Genomic DNA, 21,821 nt, shown 5'->3' with positions numbered 1-21,821 from the left:
AATTATTCTAAAATTCTTTAGTGTTATACAAATATCTGAACTAGTGAAAAAAACTACTGAATATATTTAATGGATGAAAACAAAGCCAAATGTAATGTTTTAAGTATCTGACTAACAGGAAGGTGAAGATTGAGAGTTAAAGTTGAGGCTATCCAAAATGCTTATCAGAAAACTCCAGAACTTCCTATAAATACAGATAGTGATTAGACAGTTTAGTGTGTAAAATTTAGTCTGGCTAATCCTAAAGACCTCAGGTCAAACGTCACTTACTCAGAACTGTCCCTGGGTCTCTTAATCAAAATTAAGTGTCCCTTGGACCCCTGGACTGTTTTCTCATAATACGGTATAGTTTTCCCTAAAGTATTTGTTACAATTTGGTATTAAACATCTATTTATGTGTGTACTCATTTAATGCCAGTCTTCTCAGTACATGTTGTTGAATTAATGAATGAATAGGTCTTTGCTCTAAAATAGCATTTCTATTCAAATTCCTTTACTTCCTTTCCCTTGTCAAGCAGTACAATGTAAGTTGAGAACTGCTAAAGTGAGCAGGGGAACTGTTCCCCCTTCTTTCTTTAACTTCTTAGCTAAACCTTAGAAAAATCACTTCTCCTCTCAGGACCCCAGGGAACATCATGAGAAACGGAGTAGAAATACATACAGTCCTGTACCTATCTGCAGAGAGGAGCTTTCAAGATTCTACCCAGATATGAGATACTATTCTGTGAACTGTAACAGACATAGACAGAGAGTAAGACCTATATCTCTAGCCCCAAAATCCTGACACCAGACTGATGAAGGATATGGTGGTGGATTTGTGAAGGATTTGGGGTAGTGAAAAGAGCAGGATCTGGAGGCAGACCTCCTGGGTTTGAATTCTGGTCTACCTCTTTCAAAGTATGTGACCTTGGGCACATTACTTAGCCTCTTTGTACCTCAGTTTCCTCATGTACAAAGCGCAAATGTTAATCTGACCTCCATCATAGTTATTGGAAGAGTTAAATGAGATAATACATTGAAAGCATGTCAGTCACTTGGAGCCTTGGCACAAGGAAGCATTCAGTAAGTGGAATCTATCATTAAAATAATAAATGAGAACAAAGTATTCCCACATGGCCAATTAAATAAATTAAATAAATAAAAACGTGAAGTACTAATGTCTGCAAAACGCTTGTCAGCAAACCCTCAAAGACAGTAAAAATGTACATGGAACAGTTTACTACTTTTTTTTTTTTTTTTTTTGAGACAGAGTCTCACTCTGTTGCCCAGGCTGGAGTGCAGTGGCGCGATCTCGGCTCACTGCAAGCTCCACCTCCCGGGTTCACGCCATTCTCCTGCCTCAGCCTCTCCGAGTAGCTGGGACTACAGGCGCCCGCCACCACGCCCGGCTAATTTTTTGTATTTTTAGTAGAGACGGGGTTTCACCGTGGTCTCGATTTCCTGACCTCGTGATCCGCCCGCCTCGGCCTCCCAAAGTGCTGGGATTACAAGCGTGAGCCACCGCGCCCGGCCCAGTTTACTACTTTTTGAGGCAGCTTCATTAGATCTACTTCTGCCGATGATGAAGCTCTGAACAAAGGGCATTTGATGACAACTGAATGGAGTGCCTGTGCATATGCAAATAAATTCCTTTTGAGAAGGCTTCCATTGATAACACCAACATACCCTACCTGGACCAACTGTAGAAGGTAATGCAGAACATCATCGTCCTCCAAGCTCTCCAGTTTCTGAACCGCAATGGCTCTTACATTTTCATCTGAGAAGTTGCAGTCCAGGAGTTGCATTGTTAACCCAACATCCAAAGCACTTTGATCCCAGACTTCTCTTCTGGCCAACAATTGGTATGTTTTGGCCACAATTTCTTGCTGTCCCCATTTCACTGAACTAAATAGCTTAGGATATGCTTTTGGGTGCTTAAGGCTTTCATATCTAAAATGCCAGAGCAATTCTTTGTCCTCTGCTGTGAGAGGGTTAAGTGGATCAGTGGCTATGATCGCCTCCAATTGCTTGCGAAGCTGGTTGGGCATTTCTGCTCGAACCCGGTCCCCTTCCGGGTCAGGGGTGGGCTGATGCTTAGGCAGGGCTATCGGGTGGCAGTAATTGTCCAGAAGAATGGAGATGGACATTGAGTTCTCCTTGTCTGGGTTAGTTGCAGACGTGAGTTTGTCAGCATTGAAGCTTCCTTGGTCTTCTCCCTTCCCGGATATCTGCCACATGTGGAGGACGTATTCTCCACGGCGCAGGAGGAAACGGTGGTCTATCAGCAGCAGGTTCACATAATAGAGAAGCTGAACTTTGCCCTTGGACTCAGAACTGGGGGACTCTGCAGAGGCCTTGCTGGACAGTGCTGGAGCTTTACCGCAGTAGATCTGGAGGTTCAGTAGAGCCCCTTTGGGCAAGTCTTTGATTTTGATACTGAACTCAAGCCACACATTCCACAGCACCTCCTCTGTGAAGGGTTTGGGGCTGGTTCTCCTTTGGCAAAGGACTTGTTGCCCATGCTGGATGTTTGCCTCTACAAAAACTGTGAGGTCGGTGTTCCGGGGCAGGACGGGGATATCAATGCCTCTGATCTTGACCCTGAACTTGCGGTCGCAGTCCCACAGGGACACGGTGAACACACTCTCGTGGTCCTTGCCGTGGATGGTAAGCTGCTCATGGTAGCCGGTGACTCCCGTGCAGTCGTCCACCAGCGGCCACTCTTCCTTCCTCACCTCGTCTAGGGCCGGGTCTGGAGGCGTGTCCAGCACCAGGTGAATCTCTTCTCTGTTCTTGAGGCAGTGCCTCACCCACTGGAAGTTTTTGATGGGCGTTTCGCCCACCAGATACTCATCCCGGCCACAGACGCGCAGCACAAAATCCTGTTCGCTTTGGCTTTCGGGAATATCCATCAGAGATTTCTTCTTGGCCATCTTGGTGAAGAAACTCTGCAGGATGTCGCCGGGGGTGTCGTCGGGCGAGACCTTAATGGTCTGGCTGGTGGTGCTGCGGTGAATGATGATGAAGATGCAGTTGTTGGCAATCTTCTTCCACAGGTACTCCGGGAGGGGCTTGGACGTCACCCAGGGGTGCATGGCGTAGAGCTTGGGGTCGCGGCTGGCCACCTCTGCCATGCGCGGGGTCACCAAGCCACGGCGCGTGAACTCCAGCTCGTCGTCGTGCACGTTGCTGACGTCCGTGACGTCATAGCCGATCAGCGCGGTGAGCTGCCGCTGGAACGCTTGCGACTCCTCAGAGGGCGGACGCCGCTGCACCAGGTGGATCTGGCCCGGGCTCCTGTGCGTGGCCTTCCAGTAGTGCAGGCAGTCCAGAGTCTGCACCACCTGGTACTTGTCGTAGATCTCGTACCACTGCCCCTTCTTCTGATAGAGCAGGAGGAAGTGGTCCGGGCCCAGCCGGTGGTAGAAGTCCGCCGCCACGCTGGTCTCCAGCGCTCGCAGCCACACCTGGGCCTTCATCTGCTCCACGTTGCCGTGGCCGGCCACGTGCAGCAGCGCCGTTTCGGGGCTCTTGCATTTGCGCTGGCTGGTGGGCAGCACGAATTCGATGGGGATGAGCTCCATGGAGGACAGGCTGGCCGCAGCACTGCGCGGCTTCATCCTCCGGCGCCTGCGGCAGTTGTCCTCTCTCAGCACCACGGGCTGTTCATAGTTCTCCAGCTCCATGCCCTATGCGACCTGGGAGCGGAGGGACACAGGGATTTGTCACAAGAAAGGCACTTTCCCCTTATATTTTCTGGTGAGATGAGGGAAGAGGAGGTATAGGCGGCCTACATATGCACAGGGACCCAGAGGAACCAAGTATTTTAAACTGGAAGCACTATAGCCCTTCAGAGCATGGGCTTTGGAGTCGGGCCCGTGAGTTCTGGCCCAGCCACTTACTTTCTGGGTGATTTGGGCTGTTTAATCTCCGAGCCTATTTCTTATCTCTCAAACGGGTTAGTAATGAATGCCCCAGAGGGAGAGTTAAATAAAGTAATACTTGTTCAATATGGGTGATAGGTATATGGGGGCTTATTGGTCGTTCTACTTTTGTATACTTTGAAAATTTTAAAGAGGTAGGTAAAACACTCATCCAGCACAGCGCATGACACATTATAATGGCTCAGAATGGAAATTGTTCTTAAACACACTGAAACATATAGATGTCTAAAATAGTACAGTTAAGGATCAAGTCCCAGTTTACAAGGTGCAACACGAGATGCCAAAAAACCTCACTTTGAAAACAGGCCTTTAACTTACTTCCTCTTTGTTAAGTCTCACACTTCTTGGAACCCAGACACCTCACCCAACCTTGCTTCACGTTGCCTGTTTTCAAACTGCCTGGACCCAGGATCTACTCCCTAATAAATTTCCTGTCTCTTGGTTTCATTTTTTCTTTCTAATTAGGAAAGCAAGTCGTTTCATTTGTAAAGCTAAAACATGTCGGAATTAGTAAAGTTGCAGTCAAAACCGTTTGCATATATGTAAAATTTTGAATCATGGAATTTGTCAGCATTCTGGCTGTCATTGCTATATTAGGGCAGTATCTTAGAAGAGTCACCCAAGGCTGTACTCTCCCAATAGGAACATTTAGGTAATTTTAACATTGTTTAATTAATTAATTTAAGTTAATTTGATCTGTCTCTACTTAATAGTGGAGGAGCCACAGGATGGAAGGCAGGATTTCTGGACTCCAGTGACCTTCTGTTAAGACCCCCAATCACTTAACTTCTTTTTTGCTCTAGTATTTTCATTTTTGTAACACAAATTCACAAATTTATTCTCATTAACCTACTCACTCTTTCCACAAAATTCAGTAAGTACCTACCCTTCACAAAGCACTTAAGTATAAATGGGACATACTGCAATATGAAATCCTTCAAATAGTAATTGAAATTTGAAAGGTATTAACACTGAAAGATTAATAGGTATTTTGCTTTCAATATTTAGTATCACTACATTGTAATACATTATATTCTAAACAAGAATCAATTATTGAAACAAAAAATTAATGTTTCAGAAAATATCATTTACTCTCTTAAATAACTAATGTTAGACTTAAAACTACAGTATTTCCTTAAGAAATAGTGGAGCATTTGATGTATACAAAAAAGGAGAGCTTGATAAAAAGATAAGAAAGACAAATTTCATTTGATCCAAACTTATGTTCAAATCTTGGCTTAACTTTTAAAACCAATATTCCCTCTCTTAAAATATGAAGTTATACTTAGTAAGTGAAACCAACTGTCCCAAAGAACTGTCTCTTGTGGCTTAAAACATTCACTTTGGTCTTTTGCTACATTATAGAATAACTAACAAAGAAGACAACTGTAAGATACATTGATATTGACACTAACTTGAAATAAAACATGTCCAAATTTAGGCAGCATATAAATACACAGCAATAACTTCTGCCTCAGTGATACCAAACGATCTTATAAGATGCAGAGGAAAACAGGCTGACTAATACTCACTGGTTTCCTTCATGGTTGAGGCTATGAAGCTTTTCCCTTTTATGAGAAGATGTTGGAAACACTGTAAGTACAGTAATCTTGAAGCATGCACTTGTAGGAATATGAAGCCTGGCTGCCGTGCCCTCCCTTTTCCTCCCAAAATGAAAACAAAAATCTGATGCACCTGCAAAACTATTGCCGGAACCTTGTGGATATCCACAATACAGGTTGGACTAGACAATGAAACACAGACATTCGGTGGTAGTATCATCTCGAGAACCGACAACAGTTTCAGATAAAAATAATCTAGCCGAGAAGGAAGTGCCACTATTCCGAGTCAGACCCCACAAAGAGCAAAAAATAGAAGGAAGCAATACCTGATAAAGCAGCGGAGGCGATGATGCTGAAGGATCATTTGTTTAATTTTTGAAAACAAAACAAATTCAAACCTATCCAGTGTGCATCTAAATTCTTCCGCTTTTCTGGGGCTCCCTTCATATCCAGATGCAGAGGAAGTGTTGCAGTTACCAGGAAGGAAGTTTTAACCAAGTTGATTATACGTGCGATTGCTCGTTTTAAGTGTCAGAAATGCATTTCCTGTTTTAGCAATAGAGAGGGTAGGAGTATGAGACTGAGCAATGTTTACCATGGTTTTTCTTTTTTTTTTCTCTTTGAACTAATTTTTCAAAAATTGTGATACTGAGACAAAATGACATAAATCCAAACCAAAATTACCCATTATTAGACATAAACATATGAAATATCTTTGTAGCTAGTTCTAAGAGCCACAGTATTAGGTATCCTATTAGGAAAACTTTTACCAGTCAAATTAAACTCATTCTCCTCCTGGGAATTCAAAAGAATCCTTGTTCGCACACGCTAACTGAGGGGTGGGGGAAGAGAAACCTAGTAATCTTGAGGACTAAGTTATCAAGCTGAAAATTTTTAAAGGCATGGTCTGGGAGCTCACTTCCTTAGCTTGGTGAGAGCTTTCTCTATTTTTTCAGAGCGTTTGGGGCCTAAAATATCACTGGCTCAAACTGAAAGCACTGCAGTATGTGTATGTGTGTATATAAATGTGACATACTGCAGTAAGTAACCCTTCAAATAATGGTTGAAATGCTAAAAGTATTAAAATTGAAAGATGAATAAAAAGGTATTTTGATTTTAATACTAAGTACTACTACATTGTAACACATTATATTCCAAAGAAGGATCAAATATTGAAACAAAAATTAATGCTTCAGAAAATATCCTGTGTTGACAATGGAGCCTTACTGTCAGCAATGTTGATTAATTGACTGTAGACAAAATAGAAGGAGGTTGCCTGGTATCATGGGGAAATTGGGGAGCTGAACACTGTTATAGCATCAGGCAGATTCCATCCTGGGAGTTGGGTCCTGATTCCTATGGGAGTAGAGAATGCATAGAAAAGCCATCCTGAATCATTTTTAGAGTAGCGTTGTATCTTCCAGGTGACCTCAGTTCTTTCCAGAACCTCCAAGCATCCTGAACCAGTGCCCCCTCCCTCCATCTCAGAATTCCCTATGCTAGAGTTCATCCTCCAATCGGGGTGTTGAGGGACTCTAGCTGAGCTTCAAGGGCAGCAGATAGAAAGGAGTTGACTTCACAAGTCTCTTGGAGGTATATAATTCAGAGTTCCTCTGATTTACTCTGATATTGAGATAAATGATTGATTTGACTTACCTCCTTTTACATATGCCTCTTGGGTTTTAACTTGTAAATAGCACTCTAATAGTTGACATCAGCAGGCATATAATTTAATTCAAAGGCTGCCTCCCAAATATTTAGAGGGGGCTTATGAGCTTCTCAAAGTACATTCCTATATAGGAATACTCCCTTAGGAGGCTGGCAGCTTTAGAAGCACCGAGGCTGGCTTTCTTGGTTGGTCCTGAGGGAAGATCAACACACTGTAGCCACCAAGCCATGATGTGAGAGCTTGCCAAGCTGTGTTTTACCCAGAGTGTGTGGGAGGGTTCCTGGGAGTGGGTGGAGTGGGAGGAGGTTTGAGGATGGGAGGGCTGACCTCAGAGGGACCATGAGCTAGGCCAGCTGTGTTCCCCAGACCATTCAATAGATCCATTCCCTGTCCTGGCTCAGTCACTTCCAGGGGGCCAAGTCCCAATCTGGCACTGCACATACACACACACGCCACATTATTCCAGAAACACGAGACTCAGCCTCTTTGGCCCTGCCTGCTTCTGAAGGAACTATTCAGCTAAGTTTGATTAGGCAAAGGATTTTCTGTTTTATGACTAAACATGCAAATATGTCAGGTTTATTGGTGGCTTGAGATTAAAAGTACCCTGCTTTTCCCTAAATCTTAATATAGCCACTAAAATTTGACTATCTGTAGTAAATGTTCCCAGGCGGAAGTAATGGCAAAGATTTCCTTCCTCTGTGGATACTTCCTCCATGCAGAGGCATCCTTTACGAGTAAGAATATTTTATATCACCAGAATATTTAGAAGACCTTCAGTCCTCATTAATATCGTGTTTTAATAATATATTATTTTTCCCTTCTGTGAATCTGTGGACATAGAAATCATTTTGGTTGGGAAAAAAAAAACACAGTCAAAGGTTCTGACCTTCTATATCATATCAGTGGTCACAGCAATGACAAGATAGAACAGTTTAGAAAATAAGAACACAGTAGGAAGTATCAGTGATTAATAGACATTAAAAATTAATTATTTGTTATGAGGAAGGCTCTTTGCAATGGCCTTCAGAGAGATTATTTATGGTCTACTTGGAGAGACAGAACATGCAGAGGAAAGAATAACATGTGCAATGCGTTAGCATATGCAGTCCAAGCGGTTTAACTGTGTGATGTAACTTTCATTATGCAAGCCAACAGTTTACTGGAGGAGTTCACTTTGGGTGAGATTTGAAAATTTTTGTTTTAAATATGCAGGGGAAGGTCCAGGATTCAAGGCAAGAGGAATCACAGGGACAAGTCCTCAAGCCAGAAGGCAACTGTGGGACAGTGAACAGATCAGTTCACTGAAATGGAGAGTCTGAGAAAGAGAGCAGTGCGAGAGACGGGGAGAGACATGGCCAGACAAGTGTGTGCTTCCCATACGTATTTCATGTGTTGCCACATGTAAATAGTGGTGACATGTGTATGGCACACTGGGGTGAACTGAGGAAGCTCTTCAAAGCGTGAGACAACGGGTGCATCCCCAAGGACCTCACTGCTTTGGGCATACTGGCTGGGAACTCTGTTATTGGTTATTTACTGTTGGAGTAGCTGTGTCACTCAGACTCGAGGGAATCTTTCATCTTGAAAAAACATGATCATCTTTTCATATTTTTTTAGCTCAGCTTCAGATGGTTTATACATTGTGATAAATATGCAAAAAGGCATTTTAATCTAATCTGACAGTTTAGTTCACCTTCATACCTTGCTTTGTTGTCTGAGCACAAAGGCAAACCTTTATGAAGCTGTGCCTGATATTTTTTGGTCTGTATTTGGTAAGATTTAAGAGAAGCATCCTGGTATTGTAGAAACACACACATTCATGAGACCTAGGTTTATTCCTGCACATTCTTTAGGCCTCATATATGCCCCTTCATTTCTTTTGGCTTCCTAATCTACCAAAGGATAACAACCACCCTACATATTTCATAGGAAGTTGTTATAAATCTTCAGTTTTCAATGGAACAAAAACTTACCTCACTGTACTACGTAAGATATTATGTTAGATGACTCTAGAAGGTACAGAATTCCAGGTATCAAACACCAACACGACACACAGAGGAAGAAGAGTCCATGCCATCTTGTGTGTTTCTTTTTCAGAGAGAGGAAGACTTTCCCAAAGGTCTTCTGGGTCCCCTTATGTCTCTGGCCAGAATTGTGGCAAGGGCCCATCGATACCTTAGCCAATCAGTAGGAAAGGGGATAGAATTATGTGAATGGTTTAAGCTAATCAGGATTTGTCCCCTGAGTTCCTGGCTGGCTAGAGAGTAGTGGACACCAGAACCAAATGTCAGGGCTCTGACTGTAAGGACAAATGGGATTAGGGAGGATTGTAGGAGACTGTACTACAGTCTTGATGCCATTAGGAATGTAGGCTATTATTATGCCGTGTGGGTGGGGGGGAGCCACTTCAGGTTCTGAGAAAAGAAGCTATGGGAAATCAGTCACAGTCAACACAACTACATGGACCTACAGCCAGATCTAGGTCCCTATGGGACCTTCCACTTCGTTCTCCATTCTTAGTATCAGAAACTGACCATTGAGCGCATTTTTGTTTCCTTGTTTAGTTAAACTTTGCCAATACATAGTAGTAAGCACTTCACAAATTTCTGGAAAATATTTTTCTATAAATTGGTTTTTAAAAATCCAAAATCCTTTGCGTGATACTTTATTTTATTTATTTATTTTTTTTGAGATGGAGTCTCGCTCTGTCACCCAGGCTGGAGTGCAGTGGCGCAATCTCGGCTCACTGCAAGCTCCGCCTCCCGGGTTCACGCCGTTCTCCTGCCTCAGCCTCTCCGAGTAGCTGGGACTACAGGCGTCCGCCACCACGCCTGGCTAATTTTTTTGTATTTTTAGTAGAGAGGGGGTTTCACCGTGGTCTCGATCTGCTGACCTCGTGATCCCCCCGCCTCGGCCTCCCAAAGTGCTGGGATTACAAGCGTGAGCCACTGCGCCCGGCCACGATACTTTATTTTTATTTTATTTTTTATTTTTGAGACAGAGTCTAGCTCTATCTCCCAGGCTGGAGTGCAGTGGTGTGATCTCAACTCACTGCAACCTCCAATTGCCAGGTTCAAGTGATTCTCCTGCCTCAGCCTCTTGAGTAGCTGGGATTATAGGCATGCGCCACCATGCCCAACTAATTTTTGCATTTTTAGTATAGACTGGGTTTCACCATATTGGCCAGCCCAGTCTTGAACTTCTGACCTCAAGTTATCCACCTGCCACAGCCTCCAAAAGTGCTGAGATTACAGGTGTGAGCCACCACACCCGGCCTGCATAATACGTTAGACCTTTTATGATTTATCTCTTATGAACTATCCTTAACTCTCTCTTCCAGATTCTCCTCTTCCAATTCCCTTCCATGATTGAATTCCACCAATTTCTACTCTCATACCTTCTGTGTTCCACCACACCTCTGTGCCTCTGTGTGTCACTCCCTGTGTCCTATCCCCTCCCCTCATTCTCTCTCCTCTCCCTCCCCCTTCTCTCATCCCCTCAGCCATTTGACCAGCTCCTGCTTCATTGGTATTCAGAATGAGTAACCTCCACTGAGAGGGCTTTCTGGTCAGGAAAGCATAGGGTTAGGGAAGCTGTCTCCCAATAGTAACCACCACAATAACAATATCACCACCAATAAGTGGAAACTCTTTTTTAGGGAAGGGTTTCACTCTGTTGCTCAGGCTGGAGTACAGTAGTGCAATCTCAGCTCACTGCAGCCTTGACCTCCCGGGCTCAAGTGATCCTCCCATCTCAGCCTCCCGAGTAGCTGGAACTACAGGTGTAAGCCTCCACACCCGGCTAATTTTTTGTATATTTACTAGAGATGAGATATCGCCATGTTGCCCTGGCTGGTCTGGAATGCCTGGGTTCAAGTGATCTGCCTGTCTTGGCCTCCCAAAGTGTTGAGATTACAGGCATGAACCACTGTGCCTGGCTCACTAACTCTTTTATGGCACTTTCTTTGAGTCTTACGTTGATCTAAGAACTTTAGTACATTCATTCATTTAATCCTCACATCCTTCCAAGGAGAGAGGCACTGCTATTATCTCCACTTACAGGTGCTAAAAGCAAGGCACAGAGAAGTTGAGTGGCTTGCCCTTGGTGCCATAGGTGGTAAGTGGCAGACATCATAGCACTTCTCCTGGGTGAGGATAGCTGGTGACTGGGCTGCCTCCTCTAGCAGACTGGGTTCTTTGAGTGACTGCTCTGTATTCACTCACTGTATTCCCCAGAGCTTAATACAGTGCTTGCCACATACAAAGCTAGGGCCTTGATAAATGTTGATGGAATGGTTAGTTTGTATAGAGTCTCTCTTTTTGGAAGCCATTGGATTCCTTTGTATTTACAGAAGCAATGGGAGTACTGAGTGATATTCCCAGAGCCTCCCAGACTAACCAAAACCCAGACAGCCCCTCCCTTCCATATAACCACGTAACATAAAACTCTCCAATCTGCCTCCTCTTCAAACCTTGCAGTGTGAAACTTGGGAGGAAAATGGTCTGCAGAGTGTGGAACTTAGGAGGGAACCTAATTTGACATTATAAGGAACCACAATGCTTTAGAAACATCTCCTTTATAGCTCTTATTTGGTCCAATTTAGTAGTTTTCTTTGTTCCATTCCTAATATTGACTGAAATATAAGACCAAAGACCATTGGTACCATGTCCTGTGAGCAAGAAATCCTCCCACAGAATGGATATTCAGACCCATCCCTGAGTCCCTGCCTTCAGAATTACCTGCTTGCTGCTAAGGAATTTTATCTACCTATCTATGCACCTATCTAATCACCTACCTAACTGTCTCATCCACTTCTCACACACACACCATGATCCTGACAGAGACAAAGCTGATTGCAATAAGGGAGTAGTTTCTGAACCAAGTCTGTTTCCTTCCTTCATAGGATTTTCCCTGTTCAAGAGCATAGCAGAGGGTCCTAGGAGAGAGGAAGACTGAGTAGACCAGCTTGGTTGGAGTCTGCTCTCAAATCCCTGGTCCTGAGGCTGGAAGGGAGATTATAATAGGAGCTGCTTCTCAGGCCTTCTTAGGGAACATTGTTCCTTCCAAAGCCCTGGGTTCTCAGCTTTGAGTCTGGCAGGAGTCACATCCAGCTGGAAGGAAGCCAAGAGGGTGCCCCACCTCTCCAGGTTCAGAAAAAGGGCACAGGAGCAAAGCAGGCTGGGGCTGGGAAGCGGGTGGTGGGGCTGGCCAGGAGCCAAGTGCTTTCCTGGCCCCCAGGAGGGTGAGCCGGGTCGCTGTGAGGCCATGGCCCTGCACCTCCCTCTTCTTCTTTTCAAGCAAAAATCAACTTTATTCCAGTGGCCTCTGCACTGCTTTCTTTCCTGACGGGTAGACAAGGACCTTGCGGACAACGGCACTTGCTCCTGCAGGGACCTGGGGTGGGACAGGGAGGGATCTCTACCTGCCTTGCTCTGTACCTAGGAGGAATCTTTTTGCCTCCAAAGCTTGGCCTGCATTTTCTGGAATTACCCATCATGTGCGTCTGTTGAATCACGTGAGAATTTTCTGCGGATTGGGAAATGCCTTGCAGGGTGTGTCTCAGTGAGGGCTCGAGTTCCCCCGGGTGTGCCCCTCTGCTGCCATAGCATTTCTCATTTTCTTTTCAAATAGATGCCTGGGCAGTCTCCATTCCTCGAGCCTTTTTCATTCTCTCCTCCTCCCCTCTTGCCTCTTTTTCTTTTAAAATAGTATGTACAACCTGAAGGGGAGGAGCTTCTGGGTTGCTGGTAGTTTCTTGATGGGGTGCCGGCCTAGCTTATGATCAGTTTGTGGAAGTTCATGAAGCTTGGCACATAAAAAGCTTGTGCACTCAGTGATCACTTTTCTGTATGTGAATGTCAAAAATTAGTTTTATCTAAAGATTTAAGCTACTTTCCATACCTTTTTTTTTTTTTTTTTTGGAGACAGGTTCTCACTGTGTCTCCCAGGCTAGAGTGCAGTGAAGCAAACAGGGCTTATTGAAGCCTCCATCTCCCTGGCTCAAGCAATTCTCCCACCTCAGCCTCCCAAGTAGCTGGGACTGGAGGTGGTGCACCACCATGCATGGCTAATTTTTAAATTTGTCATAGAGATGGGTCTCGCTATGTTGCCCAGGCTGGTCTTGAACTGCTGGCCTCAAGCAGTCCTCCAGCCTTTGCCTCCCAAAGTGCTGGGATTACAGGCATAAGCCACTGTACCTGGCCATACTTTCTTAAACAATTAAGAGTGTTTCTCGCCCACCCCACCCTCCTTTTCCTGCTACATTCTTGCAGACTCCTTTCCATGTGAACCTTGATGTTTCAAGTGGAGCCTAGATCGGAATTGTTGGGTTTGCCTCTCACAAGCTCTGCCCTTGGCATAGTGGCTCCATCTTTATATTGGCTGGGGGCCACGGGTAATTCAGACTCATTTGGAGGGAAAGGGGTCTCCCATTCAAGCTGATGTTGTGGCATTCCATTCAATTATTCATTGACTTATGCAATAAATGAATGCCATGAGTGCATTGTGTTCATGCATTCATTAAGCATTTGTTATTGAATATCTTATGTAATGGCACATGGAGTTTCTGTGTGCACGGAACTTGAAACTTAGCAGGGCAGAGAAGATGTGCACTTGTCATCATCACAAAGCATGGCATGTAAGAAGTGTCCTCTGGGCTGTACAGGGAAAGGGCTGCAGGAGTCACAGCAGGATGCTGCCCTTTCCAACTGAACCTTTCAGCAGAAAGACCACAGTAGAAGTGGCAGGGAGAACAGCGCAATTCAGGTAGGCAGGGGTGAGGGGAAAGAGCATTCCAGAGAGGGAATAGTGTAAGGCAGCCAAAGTTCAGAAGAGTGAAATTCATTCACTTAAGTAGCCTTGAATGGGAGAGGAGGCCCAAGGAGGGTGGGCTGTGGTCAAGCCATGGTGTTCCTGAGAAGGCCATGGCAAGAAACATGGCCTTCATTTGTAGACATTGGTAAATAATTACGAAGAACCAAATTGAACAGGGTGGAAGTGGGAGTAGAAGAGGGGATGCAGTACATCTGTAAAGACCCCCTGCTTTCTTTTTAAAATCATGGCTTTATTCAAGTATACTTAACATTCCACCCCCACCCCTGCCAGTTTTAGTCTTTGACATAGTTCTCTGAGACAAATGAAATAGTCTTAACATATTCATTAGGTTATGCTAACTGTGCTGATCGCTGTAACAAAATCTCAGTGGCATGTTTCTTTTTCACCCTATAGTCCCATGCAGGTTGGATGGAGAGGAGCTGTTCTAATCATTCATTCTGAACCTGCCTCCTTCTAGTTGGTGGTTCTGATTTTCCCTTGGGCCTTGAGTCCTCCATTCAGTCTGAGAATGGCTCACATTTTTGTGCCCATTTTCCATTGGCCAGAACTCTGTCACCATGACCCATCTAACCATGGGATTGGCTGGGAAATACAGCCTATCTATGTGACTAGAGGGAAAAGAAAATAGGTTTGGCAAACACGTAGCATTATGTTTGCCAAGAAAATACTATACATAATAGAACTTTATGAATATGATGAAATTTAAGTACTATCCTACATCTAATTTCATGTGTTATGAATTACTTCTATCATGAGACACTTAGAATTATAGCCTTCCAGCATTAGACAATCATTGATGTCATGATTATATCTTGTCTCTATGGTGAGTGGAAGTGATAAGTAAAGGGTTTTACAAAACTAGAAACTGGCAGTCCTAACCCTGTTGCCTTTTCCAAACTGTTCTATAACGATGCACTTCTTCCTTCACTCACCAGGAAATTCTGTTCTAATCAGACGGTGCACATAACATGAAGAGAGATTAATAGGTAGCTACGGGGTTACATTGTTAGAACTTGTCATTGTCAAGGCTAACCCCAGAAATTTTTCTTTCTTTTTTTTTTTTTTTGAGACAGAGTCTTGTTCTGTTGCCCAGGTTGGAGTGCAGTGGTGCCATCTTGGCTTACTGCAACCTCCTCCTCCCAGGTTCAAGCGATTCTCAGATCTTAGACTTCCAAGTAGCTGGGACTACAGGTGCCTGCCACCACGCCTGGCTAATTTTTGTATTTTTAGTAGAGACAAGGTTTCACCATGTTAGCCAAGCTGGTCTCGAACTCCTTACCTCAAGTGATCCGCCCGCTTCAGCCTCCCAAAGTGCTGGGATTATAGCCACGAGCCACCGCGCCCAGCCCCCAGAAACTCTTAAAATTCACACTTTTGAAGTGTTTTGTCAATTTATTCTTCTACCCCATCACTATGAAAGTTTACCATAATAAAAGTTTATTTTCGTGAACTTTAAAAATGAAACTATTTTTCGTAATAGGTTTATATGTACTGTCAGCAAGGAGGGAGACTGGTGGAAGGTCTGTGTGATGTAGTCATTTGGAGACTGGGATGACAGGGGCTCTGCCTTCTTCAACACGTGGCTTTCAAGAAAGCTTCAGGCATCGATACCAGGCTAGAAGATGAGAGTGGAGGATGGTGCAGGAGGTTTAGGGCTGGGTCTAACATGGGAAATGCCACTTCCATCAACATTTCATTGAGTATTGTGAGAATGGGGGTCAGAGAAATACAGCTCCTGCTGCAGTTCAGCAGTGACTCTACCTATGGTGGGGGTGGGGATGGGGTGGAGACAGAGGGCCGGTCTTTGGTGAATAACTAGTCATCTCTGTCACAGCCAGGCTACCAACTTCTCTTTTTTTTTTTTTTTTTTTGAGATGGAGTTTAGCTCTTGTCACCCAGGCTGGAGTGCAATGGCATGATCTTGGCTCACTGCAACCTCCTTCTCCCAGGTTCAAGAGATTCTCCTGCCTCAACCTCCCGAGTAGCTGGGATTATAGGCACCCCTCCCCATGCCCGGCTAATTTTTGTATTTTTAGTAGAGACGGGGTTTCATCATGTTGGCCAGGCTGGTTTTGAACGCCTGACCTCAGGTGATCCACCCTCCTTGGCCTCCCAAAGTGCTGGGATTACAGGTGTGAGCCACTGCGCCTGGACCCAACTTCTCTTCTTAAAAAAACTTACATGTAGTACGCTGGCTCTGCCTAAATTAGATGTACTAGACATACTGCTTTTACGAAAAAGAAAGGAAACTTTGCTTTAATATGATAGTTCTAAAATAATTCAATGTTTGTTGTTGGTGATATGATAATATAAATTTGTTGGATTGATAATATGAGTCCCAGACAGGGGAAGAGCGTGGATTATTACATGGTGCCAAGGTCCAAAGGAAATGAAAACCAAAGGCAAGTGTGGTAGTCAATAGGGCTGGTCATGCGTACTCAAATTCAGAAGGCAGGAGGTACGACTATATTCTCCCACCCTTTGAAATTAGGAGTGATGATGTGATTTACTTTGACCAATGAAATGTGAGAAGAAATTTGTCACAATTTGCCATGTTTCCTTCCCTCTGCTGTGGAGACCTTGGAAGCACTTGTGATGGAACCGTGTCTACCTGACTCCTGAGAGACTGGGGTCAGTAGAACCCCCAGCTGACCCCTGTTGGACATTTATGTGGGCAAGAAATACACCTTTGGTAGGTCAAGCTGTTGAAATCTTGGGATCGTTTGTAACCATAGTCCAATTTAATATGTTCTGATTGATACAAAAGATTATTCTTGAAAAAATAGGCTGACATAATATTTTGGATCAGATTTTTATAAGGTTAAATTTCACTTAATAGGATTTGAAATGTAAGGATTTCTTGGGGGTGGAAATCTAGTTGAAATAAACTTTAAGTGATATAAAAAATTCTATTTATTCATTAAATGTAATAATTTAAAAATGCTTCAGAAGTGTGATATTATAAACTCCTTTATTATACAAATACCAGAGAGACAACTAATAATTTATGTAATGTTTAAGGTACAAAATTATAGAAAAATATTAGCAAATTTCTTTTATCAGCAGCTTTTAAATGAGATATAATTTTCAGGGTTTTAGATGTGTTTTTTAGTAAAAGTAAATTATATTTAAATCTTTTTATCTTTCTTTATGAAACTGCTTCTCCTTTCCCACAGGGATTTTGTGTGGCTTTTCTTAGAACCTCCTCCTTCTTAATGGTATTGAAATAACCAGAATTAATATCAGATGATCCTATTTCTCCTTTTGTCTCCTCAGTTCTGTTTTGAAAATTCTGTGATTACCGTATTTAAATTGCAGTATCAGTATGTTTGCTAACAGTGCCAAGATTCACTGTGGATACCTTATATTCTTTGTCCCCTGTATGCCTCAATATGAATAAAGATGATGACAACAGTAAACCATGTATATACACCTTAATGTGAGATAATGGGTTATGAGTCTATTTCACAGTACAGAATGAAGTTCAAAGCTTGGTAGGAAACAGGGTGGGGTATACTAATGATTCACAAATGCCAGTTTATATCCTGGCTACATCAAAACCCTCTGGGAAACTTATAACACAGATTCCTAGGTTTCCCTCCAATTTCCCTGAATCAAAACATCCAGAGAAAGGAGTTGGGGATCTGTATTCTTAACAATCTCTCTAGGTAATTCTGCTGGGCGGGGGGTCTGCCTCAGCAAAGGGCATAGAGGGCCATTCAGAGGACAGCACATGGAGCCGAGTGCCCTCCTTGTCTTCCATCTGCCATGAGGATATGTGTGTACTTCACTCTGTGCCCAGAAGCCACCTTGAGATGGTGGTGGTGACACTGTTTGAGAGGGGAGAAAAAGCTCTGAGTTTCAACTTTTTGTTTTGTTTTGAGACAGAGTTTCGCTGTGTCACCCAGGTTGGAGTGCAGTGGTGTGATCTCGACTCACTGCAACCTCTGCCTCCCAGGTTCAAGCGATTCTTGTGCCTTAGCCTCCCAAGTAGCTGGGATTACATACAGGTGTGTGCCACCATGCCTGGCTCTTTTTTTTTTTTTTTTTTTTTTTTTTTGTATTTTTAGTAGACACAGGATTTCTCCATTTTGGCCAGGCTGGTCTTGAACTTCTGGCCTTAAGTGATCTGCCCACCTTGGACTCCCAAAGTGTTGGGATTACAGGCGTGAGCCACCACACCCGGCCTGGAGTTTGAACTTTGACTTAGCTAAATATTTACCTCCAAAGAGACCATTTCAAAATTGGTAACACTGAGGTACTTTTAAGTGGAAAGTTTAATTTTTTCCTGTTGGTGGGAATGAAGACCCTGAAAAAAGATGAGATTGGTTATAGAAAATAGATGCGATTTTTTCTTTGCACAACAGAATCGTGGTATAGATAATATCCCTCTATTCTGTAACCTATTATTTCCAAAATTTATTTGACATTAGCATGGTTTTTCAAGTAAAATTTATTGAAAATTCTGTGGAAACTACTGTTCCTTGGAATGTATTTTGGGAAATGTTGCTCCAAATTATTTTGCTTCGTGTGTGTGTGTGTGTGTGTTCAATGTATATTTATACAATCTTGCAAAGCATTGTCGTGCACAATTGGTGGCTTCCCCAAGTGGCAAACTCAAAGCACTATTAGATGGCTGATATGGGAGGTATGATGCCACATTGATTTGAAGATCTCCGCTCCTAAAACTGAGATACAGGAATAAACAAACATGGAATGGAAGGTTCAGTGTCTTAGTTTAAATTTCTTAAAAAATGATGGATTCCAAAATTGAGATAATGATTTGAATGCAAGTCATTTATTTGGGAAATAATCCCAGGAAGCCTGGTGAAAGAATGAGATGGTGAGACAGAGAAGGGGGAAGTCAACAACGGATATATTGATGATCACTCTGGGCATGAGGACTCAATTCCTCTGGTATCCTCTAAGAAAATAGGTGAAACATGCCTCAGAACTGGCCTGTTGATGGAGAAGGAAGTTGATTATTTATTCTTCATTGGTTGGGGGTTGCTCCTGTGCACATTAATTCTTTGGCACTTCTGGTCTCTCCTAAGCTTGGGCTGAACATGCCGTTGGGTAAAGAGATACAGGTGCTTAAGGTTGGAATCTTTTGGTATTTGTGGGTAGTGTTTTCTGAAGACTTCTACATGGGGAGAGGGGGATATGAGAGGTTTATTGACAGCATCTGCCATACCCAGGTTAACTCATCTTTTAAGGTCACTGCTTCTGCTTCTTTTTTTTTTTTTGAAGATGTGCAGAGTATTTATTTGGCACCCATTGCATAAATAGTCCTATACAGTAATTCCCCCTTATCCTTAGACAGTACCTTCCAAAACCGTCAGTGGATGCCCATAACCTCACATAGTACCAAACTCTATAGGTTCTGTGCTTTTCCTGTACATACATACCTATGATAAAAGTTTAATTTTAGGTACAGCATAAGAGATTAATAACAATAACCAGTAACAAAATAAAACAATTATAACAATATGCCAGAATCACTCCTCTTTTTTTTAAATTTTATTTATTTATTTATTTATTTTATTTTTTGTGTGTGTGTGTTTTTTTTTATTATTATACTTTAGGTTTTATGGTACATGTGCACGATGTGCAGGTTTGTTACATATGTATCCATGTGCCATGTTGTTTTGCTGCACCCATTAACTCGTCATTTAGCATTAGGTATATCTCCTAATGCTGTCCCTCCCCACACCCCCCACCCCACAACAGTCCCCAGCGTGTGATGTTCCCCTTCCTGTGTCCATCAGTTCTCATTGTTCAATTCCCACCTATGAGTGAGAACATGCGGTGTTTGGTTTTTTGTCCTTGCAATAGTTTACTGAGAATGATGTTTTCCAGTTTCATCCATGTCCCTACAAAGGACATGAACTCATCATTTTTTATGGCTGCATAGTATTCCATGGTGTATATGTGCCACATTTTCTTAATCTAGTCTATCGTTGTTGGACATTTGGGTTGGTTCCAACTCTTTGCTATTGTGAATAGTGCCACAATAAACATACGTGTGCATGTGTCTTTATAGCAGCACGATTTATAGTCCTTTGGGTATATACCCAGTAATGGGATGGCTGGGTCAAATGGTATTGCTAGTTCTAGATCCCTGAAGAATTGCCACACTGACTTCCACAATGGTTGAACTAGTTTACAGTCCCACCAACAGTGTAAAAGTGTTCCTATTTCTCCACATCCTCTCCAGCACCTGTTGTTTCCTGACTTTTTAATGATGGCCATTCTAACTGGTGTGAGATGGTATCTCACTGTGGTTTTGATTTGCATTTCTCTGATGGCCAGTGATGATGAGCATTTTTTCATGTGTTTTTTGGCTGCATAAATGTCTTCTTTTGAGAAGTGTCTGTTCATGTCCTTTGCCCACTTTTTGATGGGGTTGTTTGTTTTTTTCTTGTAAATTTGTTTGAGTTCATTGTAGATTCTGGATATTAGCCCTTTGTCAGATGAGTAGATTGCAAAAATTTTCTCCCATTCTGTAGGTTGCCTGTTCACTCTGCTGGTAGTTTCTTTTGCTGTGCAGAAGCTCTTTAGTTTAGTTAGATCCCATTTGTCAATTTTGGCTTTTGTTGCCAATGCTTTTGGTGTTTTACACATGAAGTCCTTGCCCATGCCTATGTCCTGAATGGTATTGCCTAGGTTTACTGCTTCTGCTTCTATTGGCAAAAGCTACCTCTTATATTCTGGGATTGTGTCATCAGCTGGAACTGCCTATTTTGGTACCAACTACATGATCAGTAGTAGCATGTAATACATTTTCAAAGGACTTGCCATAGAAACAAATTCTGGGGACATCTTTTCATCTTACGTTACAAGAAACAAATGATGTTTGATAAAAGCTGACCCATAAGTAACTTAAAGTCTGAATATAGGATGAAATGTAGACAGGCATTTCATGGCCAAGTTAGTGCTTGAAAGTCCTTCAGATTAGAACCCATCACTGGTGATATCGTTTGGCTGTGTCCCCACCCAAATCTCATCTAGAATTGTAGCTCCCATAATTCCCACATGTTGTAGGAGGGACCTTGTAGGAGATAATTGAATCATGGGGGCAGTTTCCCTCATACTGTTCTTGTGGTAGTGAATAAGTCTCATGAGATCTGATGGTTTTGTAAGGGGAAACCCCTTTTGCTTCATCCTCTCTTGTCTGCCACCGTGTGAGACATGCCTTTTGCCTTCCGCCAGGTAAGATGCACCTTTCGCCTGCCACCATGATTGCGAGGCCTTCCCAGCCACATGGAACTGTGAGTCCATGAAACCTCTTTTTATTTATAAATTACCCAGTCTGGGGTATGTCTTTATCAGCAGCATGAAAGTAGACTAATACAACTGGTGACCTGTGAAAGTGGTCTCGGTCAAATCTAGTCCACCATACTTAGGCAACCAGACAGGTCATTATGGTAACAAACCTGAAATTAAGTAGTTGACTTGTTTTAGCAAACATTTATTGGGTCCTTATGTTTATAATAAAGAGCATACTGAAGGTGATTTTAAAAGTAGTATTACTGAACTTTAGAGCTGCTTGGAATTATGCAGCATGCATTATGAGTCTGTTTAATGTAATGTTTAGGAACATGGACTCAGGAACCAGACTGCCTGGGTCCAAATCCTGGTTCCATTGCTTGCAAGCCTGCCTTGGACAAGTAACTTCACATTTCTTCACCTTTGTTTATTCTATATAATAGTACCTCCTTATAAAATTCTAAGGATTAAGTGAATGAATACACGTAAAGCTTGTAGAACAGAATCTCACACAGGGTGACTATTAAGTACATTTTAGCCGTTAAGTAGTTCCATCTTGGT

General features: G+C 42.9%; 1 protein-coding gene across 2 annotated transcripts in view; it reads right to left on the bottom strand.

Annotated features, from left to right (window-relative positions):
• The window catches only part of PIK3CG (phosphatidylinositol-4,5-bisphosphate 3-kinase catalytic subunit gamma), a 42,523-nt gene extending 36,581 nt beyond the window's left edge, over nt 1–5,942 (bottom strand). The window contains exons 1-2 of one of the 2 annotated variants that reach the window (XM_030825743.1): nt 5,812–5,942; nt 1,671–3,677 (exon numbers count right to left, since the gene is read on the bottom strand). In XM_030825743.1, coding sequence (XP_030681603.1) covers nt 1,671–3,665 — 1,995 coding nt within the window. In that variant the 5' untranslated portion in view covers nt 3,666–3,677; nt 5,812–5,942. Of the gene's footprint in view, nt 1–1,670; nt 3,678–5,455; nt 5,760–5,811 lie in introns of those variants that run through there. The other variant, XM_012512141.2, reaches the window with a different exon arrangement.
• Between the last annotated feature and the right edge of the window lie 15,879 nt (nt 5,943–21,821).

This window comes from Nomascus leucogenys, chromosome 13 (assembly GCF_006542625.1).
Source record: "Nomascus leucogenys isolate Asia chromosome 13, Asia_NLE_v1, whole genome shotgun sequence".
Classification (NCBI taxonomy): domain Eukaryota; kingdom Metazoa; phylum Chordata; class Mammalia; order Primates; family Hylobatidae; genus Nomascus; species Nomascus leucogenys.
Note: the sequence above shows the minus strand (reverse complement) of the source record. Positions and strands in the feature narration are given on the sequence as shown.